The sequence below is a fragment of the Lipotes vexillifer genome, unplaced genomic scaffold (assembly GCF_000442215.2).
Source record: "Lipotes vexillifer unplaced genomic scaffold, Lipotes_vexillifer_v1.1 scaffold1679, whole genome shotgun sequence".
In the NCBI taxonomy this organism is placed as follows: domain Eukaryota; kingdom Metazoa; phylum Chordata; class Mammalia; order Artiodactyla; family Lipotidae; genus Lipotes; species Lipotes vexillifer.
In genome coordinates this window covers 1,169,020-1,178,157 of record NW_006796614.1, presented here as the reverse complement: position 1 = coordinate 1,178,157, position 9,138 = coordinate 1,169,020, and the positions used below count along the sequence as shown (strand labels likewise).

The following is a 9,138-nucleotide window of genomic DNA, read 5'->3' as shown; positions in this document are numbered from 1 at the left end:
CTTTGTTTTAGAATTGTTTACTTCTAAGTTTAGATTTCTCAGCAAAATTTCATAAAACTGATTTTTAAGTAGATAAGTGAAACAAAATATAAAGAAGGCCTCATACATGCTACCTAATCTACAATAGACTAGCAAAATGCAAAATAAAATGTATTAGTGGTTTTACTGAACTCTGAATATTTGAACATATGCATTTACATCAAGAAATTATAATCAATTTTGAAGATTAGCCAATAATATGTAGATGATCAAAAAGTCAAACATTTTAGGAGATAATAATGAGTTTATTGGCAGATAACTTCAGGGCGTGAAATCAAATATGCATTGCATTTTGATAGTAATGATGATAGATTTGGTATCTTTTGAAATCCAGCCATTTGATTTATATTCTCTAAATATTTATGCATTCTCAAGTGCATTTGAGGCTGATACCACATAACTATATTAGAGTTAAAGAAATGATGGTAAAAAGATCTGCTACACTGGAAACTCAGGTTTATTCAGAGCTTGTCAGCAAAACAACTTTATTACTTATGAAAAGAAGAGACCTGGATTATCCTGATTGTTCAGCAAAGACACCTTTTGCTTAACTTTTTATTTCTATTCCTTTACACAAAGACAAGTTAAGTGATATTAAGGCCCAGGGTTAGCAGGAAAGTGAAATTATCCTCAAGACAAACAGAACTGTCTTTAAAGATTCTCTCAATTCTTATCTTTTTTCTTTTAGGATCATTACTTACATGTTCCCCAACTATTTACCATGGTTCTTTTCCTTTAGGGAAATGTGCTCATATAGTTTATATTAAACTATCTATATATTATATTTACATTGTCTATATTTAAGAAGGTATCAGTTTAAAAATCTGAATGTTAATGTACTAAACTCATATATGTGGCTCATGTCAAAAATAAGTTTTTTAGAAGTCAAAGTGTGATTTTTTTGTCTGGATACAGCAATAGATACTGCCTTCAGTTTTAAGGTTTTTCAGTTCTCTCATTGTTTAAAACACACTATTATTACCCTTATGTGACATAGAAATTCAGTCTCTGACTTTCTTAATGTGGTTAAAGCTGGAAAAGACTGAAATGCCTGTTAAGCCTCACTATTAATAAAACTGAAAGAGGAGTCAGGACATAAGAGGAATGGATGCCTAGGAAGCACACTTAGCAACACTTCCAAGAGGCTCATCTCCACCTCTCAACAATGCTTCCTGATTAACAGCAAGACAGATACTTTTATCCACCTGATAATTTATCTTCTTAAATATGATTGCTTAAAGAAAATTTACTTTATCATGAATATTAGATCTCTTTTTTTTCTCCTCAACCAAATAGGGACTATTGCAAGTCGAAATGTACAGACTTGAGTTAGAATTCCTGCATTATTCTAGATTCAACATTTAAATTCAAATGTTTTATTTCCCAGGAGTTGGACAGGTCAGATATGATGGACTCAAGAATGGACACTTAAGTAGAAAAAATGAGAAAAGTAGTTCCTCTTTTTATCCTACTCTCCTGGCAACAAATTCTAAATGAAAACTGTGAACAAACAGGAAAATTCCTGCTTCATTATTTGCAAATCATTAACATTTTTACTTTATTTTTTCCCCCCACAGACCCAGAGGTTTGAATTTGAGCATTTTAATTAAAAAGTGTATGTCTACAATCAGTGGACATTCAGCCCTAATAGGCAGGAACATTTCTATAACAAAATAAATACTGCATTTGAACAGTAATACTCATGTAAACCTGTGTATCTGTGACATGAATTAAGAAAAACACTTTATAAGTTCATGACTCTGTCAAAAGTACATGCAATTCTTTTCAAAGTTAAAGGCAACCTCTTCCCAAGTCTTTATGTTGTTTTTTTTTTCTCAGTGTATTCATTCTGTTTTGATCATTTTTCTGTGATATTGCCCTTGTGATGCTAAAACAGAGTAAATATATATCGAGGACCTGGTTTAAAATGGAGCAATTTTTGAAAAGGTGCTTACTTTCTCCCTTTTAAGTGCCAACTAAGTCTCGTTTTAAGATCAAACTTCATTGTATTCCATAGTATTTGGGAGGGGGCCACTGAAAGGGAATGTAAATCTGGTACTTCCAGTTTAAAGAACCTGTCCCTTTCTAATCTAAACTCTTTTTAAGAACTCTCCAGGGTACTTCATCATTGTGATTGGCTTGATGATCCTTACCAAGTCCCTATTTCCCTTGACCTGTATGTGAGAAGATAAATAGGCTGCAAGAAGTTAAAAAAAAAAAAAAAAGAACAAAAAAGGGGGGGAATTTTAGTAACTGACAAGTATAAAAAGAAAAAAAAATGTTTTTTCTGTGTGTGTGTATATACATATATACATAATTTCATTACGTATACATATAAATTATATAATATATATAATTTGATTACCTTTAAATCATCTTATATCTTTGCTTTTCTATAGTTATACAGGTACATTTGTTATAAAAATCATATTTTTTGTTATTAGACTATTTTAAAACAAGCATCTTTGGGAGCTAGCATAGGAAAGAACAGTGGGCAAGCACATTGACTCAAAAATTGGACACCATAGATCCATATTTCCTCTTAAATATATTACCTCGGGCAAGGCAAGATAGTTAACTTCTTTGTGTATCAATTTCTTCACCTATAAAATGAGGATAATTGTAACACTTGTCTCAGCAAGTTGTACAGAGACTGAATACGATATGCCTTGTGAATATAATACAATGTCAGGCATACAGTAAGCATTTAATGTTTGCTATTATGTTAGCTATTTTTTTATTTTCTTTTTCTAACAGCCTTAAACAAATCTATGTACAACTGTGCTGCTTTCCTACAGATCAGCTGAGATAGATGATTTCTTCCACCCAAATTTAGACACTGTATTTTTCTTTCCGGAGAAACTGAGGAATTTCTCATCCAGGATTTTGGCTAATAATATTATGTTTCTGGAATACCTCTGGGAATGCTCCCTTGAAGAGGAAGCTGTTTAGCATGAAAGACCATAGTGTGATCCAGCACTGACTGTACTGGATTAAATGTTAGTGTTCCCAACGATGATGACCTTGGATAAACCATTTCATTTCCCCATGCCTTAACTTTTCACATCTCTAAAATATGATTTCCCATCCTATCTCAGGAGCTGGAAGATGCAGGTAAAAAATAGCTCGTGATTTATTATGAGCTGTAAAAACTAGAAACTATAGTATTGTTCAATGTATTAGGTTCTACCAGATAAATCTTTTAACAACTTCACATTGAAATTATAGGCAGGATTCATTTAGGGGAAGATAATTGGATTATAGGATTAGCATGTTTGCCAATAAATTTTAGACACTGGTATCTTAGTAGTAGTCATGATGGTCCCATAGTCAAAGTTTATTTTTGCACAATAATTACTGTTAAAAGTATTCCTGACTTTTGAGAAATAAAGTTTTCGGGTGTAAATTCCTCCTGTCTGGATATATACCAATGTGTTCAAATAGATTACATACACCCAAGATTTTTTTCTTTTAATGAAAAGTGAAATCAGTTGAGGTGACTAAGCTCTACACATGTGGTGAGTAGGATTTTGTCAAGTATCCTCATCAAGTCCAAGGACCTGTTTGCAGGTCCAACAAAGGCAACAGCAGCAGCAACACATCCTGGCATCTTGACTGAAATCACTGCCAGAGCTGCCACCAAGGTGGCTGAGCAGGCTAATGACGTTTTCACCGTTGATCCTCCCAGTCTCCGTCTAGTCCCAAGCTTGTCGCCCCCTCCCTGGAATCTGCATATGCGGACAAGAAAAGAAAGCACTGGTGGGAAGGAACAGTATCCTGCACACCGCCCTTAATGTACCTCTCCGAGTTTAATGAGGTCGCTTATGCATTTACAACTTTAGCCTCTTGCTAATGCTCCCTACCCAGAAGAGAAATTTCTCCTTCTCTTCTTTCTCTTCTCCCCTCGCCCCCCACGAACATACACACAGGCACACGCATATATACTGCACAGACACACTTGGGAAAACACCCACACATAGAAAATCATACTCCTCAACATTTCCATAAACACACACTCTTACCCTTGACTATAGCGCCCATGTACACACACACACACAAACACACACACACACTCCGTGGGAGAATCACAGACTTACACAAAATGCCACGTACCCGGAGAGCTCAGAATCCTTCCTATGCTTGCAGATTGAACCCACACACCACGCACGCCTATTGACGCTCGCAGTGTGCCCACTTCCCAGAGTAAAACTCCCTCCAGACGCAATAGGCTTGCTCTTGTGAGTTGGCAGCTCCACATCGAGCCCAGGGACAAAAGCTGGCCAGGGTTCTCCTGTGGTGCACGGGACAGGGCCATCATTTGTGGGCAATGTGGAAAGCTGCAAACTCAAATTGGGCAGTCCTCTTAACCAAGCCCTATAGATAGATACTAATCCCCCTGATAGCCTTCGGCATGCAAATGGAGACAGAAGCTTTTGCAATCTATTGCGGAGCCATTGCTGCAGTCCTCCCCCTCCTGAGACGGTATCAGATTCCTGAAAAAGGTCAGATCTCCAAAAAGGCGCCTAGTCTAAGGAACATGTGGGTTATAAGACCTGGGCCAGGGCCAACCAAAAAAGATTAGAAAATTGACATACAAGAGCAAAACACGCTGGTCTCCGGACAAAGCTCCCCCACACCTTGGGATGAGGGAAATAGGGTACCTTTTAGATGTGAAAGAGAAGCAGGAGGCTTAGCGAGGGCCAGTAGATGGCGCAAGAACTCTTCCTCTGTACAATGTTAACCCTTGAGTGGTGTGTTGGCGCGGCCAGGTCCAAACGTATAGATACATAGGTTTTCCGTTTTGAAAGAACCCTCCCATTTACATATTTGGGACCGATTCAGAATTAAAACAAATGGGTCTGTTCCAGATAACTACCACAGATAAAGTAGTTTAATTGCAGCACACATCAGCTGAAAATGGGGTAGGGAGGATGAAAGGGCGAACTCTTTGAGGAGATGACTGACTCCCTCCCCACCTCTCACCTCCGCCCTGGTCAAGGATGAAATCAGTTTGCCTAAAGATCAAAAAAACCCGGTTGTGGGTTTACATCTAGGCACTTGAATATGTAAATGCGTGTGTACAAATAAATTCTTCTCTGTGATCTCCCTTTTTCAATTAAATCACAGGATGATAAATGTGAGACGCCTGCCTGAAATATACTGCAACTACAGTAGTAACACATGTCCCATTATAACGACATGGCCATCGATGGAGCCCGATTCATTTATCATCACGGTTTCCCTAAAAGCAATACAGATTCTCCGATTAAAATATTCCTTTAACATGCTTCTATATTCATAGGCTGCAATGGAGACCTCAGTAACATAATATTTCTTGGGCTGTTTTACAGGCAGAATTGATCTACTCGGGGAAAAAAAATCAAACCCCTTAATTTCAAATATTGTGGGGAGTTTGTCAAAGAGAGGAGCTGGCCTTTAAGAGGCTCACCAGTGGTTTCTGGTGGTTGCTATAAAGAGCTAGAATTGAGGTAGATTTCGGTGGAGGGGTAAAAACGCACAAGAAAAGACAGGATCCAGAGTAGCAAAGACTTTGTGCCCCCGTTGGAGAGAGATGGTTGAGTCCTCGTCAAGGTTGCTGTGGTATCCCAGAAACACCATTCACTTCGAGCTGTGACCGCGCACCAATAACAGCAGCAACTCCGCTGCGCCGGGCTTAGGAGCAGGAATTAGGAGCTCGTGAATAATATGAAAGGGATCCGCAAAGGGGAGAGCCGAGCGAATGAATCCAAACCCCGGGAGCCTGACACGAGAAAATGCGCTAAATGTGGCCGCCTAGACTTCATCCTGATGAAGAAAATGGGAAGTCAAAGTGGATTTACGTTTTGGAACCTCGTCTTTTTATTGACGGTGTCTTGTGTGAAAGGTAGGTTTGCTTTTGGGGATCCCCTCTGCTTTGGATGGAGGTGAGCTGACTTGTCGCCGGAGAGGGGTAGCTTCTTTGCAATTTGCACAGATAAAAATGATCATGATAATACAGAAGAAGGAGTTGATTCACAGCTCTCTTTTCCCCCTCAGATAGGAAATGCATTTTGCTTGCCAGATTTGGCGTTCAATGCAGTGATTGAGCTTGTGCTCAATAAATATTCTTGCAGTATGCTCAAACGAATACGTGAGTTGGTTCGTATACCCTCTAACTAGTGGATATCCAGGCAGAATTCCTCTGCAAGACTTTTCTTGGTGGTGAAGATTACCTTGATTTCTAGTCAAACCAGTGGTGTTTGATGCTTTGGCTGGAATATTTATATTAAAGAGTCTCGTGTAAATGCTTTTTAACCCTTTCAGGTAGGAAAGTTACCGACATGTTAGGAATGTGCTGATTTTAAATGCATTAGGGCACAGGGGTCTTTCACGCATCCCTCACACCAACATGAAGGTGTGCGTGCATATGTGAATTATTTCTACGTGGGCTCTTTTGCATTGATAAATGATAGAGGAGCTTCCATAGGTCCTGTGGTAGAGGTTCCGCTTAAAATGGGGCTTTTAAACGGTCTGAGACGCCATGAAGTGTTAACGAGCTACCTTTGGCGATGAATGAAGGTAGGAGGAAAGTCATTAGCTGACGACCAAAAAGAAAATCCCCAGCAAGTCTCAGCGTTCAGACAGGTAGAGTGAGTGTCACATGCACAACAGACAAGGGGAGGGAGTGGGTAGGATGTAAAATTTATTCCTAAGCAGGAGGGCTAGGGACAGTCAGGATCATTGGAAGGAGAGCTGTCCTCCGGGAGAAAACAGATCCCCATCTCCGTTCTAAAACTTCTCCTGCACCCTGCTGCCCATTAATTGCTGCAAAAAATACTCAGGCGGTGTTTATGACTCATGCCGTCATGGCAGCTCACATAGACGCGAGGGATGTCGTTTTTAGCGAAGCTAGTTTCAAATCCCGGGTGTCTGTGTGTCGGGGGTGGGTGGTGGGAGGGACGGGGGTTGTTTTGGCCCAGGCGCGCCACCGCTGTCAACACAAACTGGACGCTTCTTCCTTTGTAAAGGAGTGCCTCTCTGAACCGCAACCGGGCCGCGTCTCTATGAAACAGTTTATTGTACAGCTTGCAGCTGGCTGTCCCCCCACAGAAGGCAGTCCATTTGCATTCAGTGGAAATGATAATTCATGTTTTGGGTGGAGGGAGCTGGAAGGGTTATCTCTCCCTCTGTTAGGACCAAGGATGGGTGTCATGTCTCGAATTTTAATTTACATCCTTAAATGCCAAGAAGTTGTCCCTGGTCTCTGTGGCAGCAACTGCCTTGTAATCCCAAACTGCTCCTCAAAGCTTGACACCCCGCCCCCCAGCCAGCCTCAGCACAGCTCTAAGCCAGAACGCTTGTCCTCAGCGGCGTAACTACACTGCCTAGCGCACAAAATGCGCTAGGTTGCTTAGAAGGGGTTTTTCCGTCGCCGGCTGGACGTGTGAGGAGCCTCGCATTTATGCTTAGCTCGCCTGCCACTGGGACTCGGTGGTTAATGGATGGCCCTGGGGCTGCCAGCTAGACGCGCGCTCCGCGTGACGGAGGCGCAAGGAGCCTGAGACAGTTCCTGGCAGGAAAAATGTTGAGGTGGCTCCTGCTAGAAGATGACCGGGGGTTAAGTGCGAGTTTTCATGTGATACCTGTTGAGTCAAAACACATTCGAGGGGCAAATAGGGAGAGGGAGTCTCCGAAGCTGGGCGAGCACGCCAGCCTGACAAACACTGAGCCGCGCTGCTTGCAATTACAGCCCTACTGCCCGTACCTACCGTATAGTTTAGATAAGACGCGTCGATAGAAACGAACAGAGCGTTAGTTTGCTTTAAATGGCACTGTAAATGAGACCCCTCTCTTCTACTCACAGCTCCCGTAATTTGGACTGAGATAATCGGCCCACTGAATATATTCCAGTTTCGGGGACATTGGGAAGGAGTATTTCACACTCTGCTTTGATCCCGTCCAAAATCATTTTTCTATGGACCATTAAAAAAAATTTAATGGTAATAAGATCCTTCATTGTCACTTATCTGCCACTTGAAGGACATCTCCTATATTTTACAACTTGGAACACTGTCCTCAAATTCTGAGACACAAACCTACAGAGGCTGTATGCTTTAGACTTGCTCCCTGTTGCCCAGTGGTGCCAATTTTTACAGTTGTTTCTTCTCCTTCTTCCCCTTCTCCTTATTTTAATTTAATTTTACCTCAGTCTCAAGGCTTTTCCGAAAACCAAGATTGCAGCAATGGCTTAAATGTTCTTTCCCCCAATATCTACGACTGCTTTTATCTTCCACGCTGTTTTTCTTCTGGTCTCCCAGGCCCACGGGGAAGCTCAGGATGGGGAATCCTTCTAAGAGCTTTGCAGGCCATAATCTAGGCTAGTGCTAGGGTTCAGGAAGTCCGAGGCGCAGGCGCGTGCTTTTCCAGGTGAACAGCTCCTGCCAGGAGAATTCCACTTTCTGTCCACACTTTTCATCCCTCCACTATCTCACCTCTGCCTGCAACAGCAATGACAAAGAGGCTCAGTGCGAGAAACCGCCTCAGAGTAGAAGACAAAGTGGCCTTCAGTAGTAGGCCTGAATCGCTCGAATGGGGTTGAAGAGAGAGGCAGCCCTTTCTGGGAATACTGTCTCCTGTCGCCATCTGAAATAAAAGGCCATGGAGGGCACCAAATTGGGCTGTGCGGCGGGCCGGGCGCAGCTTGGACTTGATGCATGCCTATTTCAGACTGAAACACACACACACACACACACACACACACACACACACACACACACACACAGGAAAGCAGAGGTTTCTGAAATGCAGCCTGCAGCTGCAGCGTGTCTGTTTTAGGTTTCAATCACATAGAAACTGTGAATCTCCAAGTTGTGCTTAAACGTCCCGCCCACGTAAACAGACACCCGCGGTGTGCTTCCCCACGCTCCTTCTAGGGAGATCCTGGGGGAGCACACACATCTTGCAGTAAAGGTACAGAAAGCACTAACCTCGGTGGACAGCAGGTGAGAACTAGTGGGCCGCGTCCCCCACCGTGTACTAGACCGTGATTTCAGGGCTTCTCTCTGGACCCCGGGCTTCGAGAAGGATCCACGTTTCCGCGTGCTCTGGGACTCCAAGGAG

General features: G+C 42.0%; 1 protein-coding gene across 2 annotated transcripts in view; it reads left to right on the top strand.

The window, feature by feature from the left end:
* Positions 1 to 5,745: 5,745 nt before the first annotated feature.
* Positions 5,746 to 9,138, top strand: part of CSMD3 (CUB and Sushi multiple domains 3) — a 1,097,972-nt gene continuing 1,094,579 nt past the window's right edge. For both annotated transcript variants that reach the window (XM_007468748.1, XM_007468747.1), the window contains exon 1: positions 5,746 to 5,923. In XM_007468748.1, coding sequence (XP_007468810.1) covers positions 5,746 to 5,923 — 178 coding nt within the window. The remainder of the gene's footprint in view (positions 5,924 to 9,138) is intronic.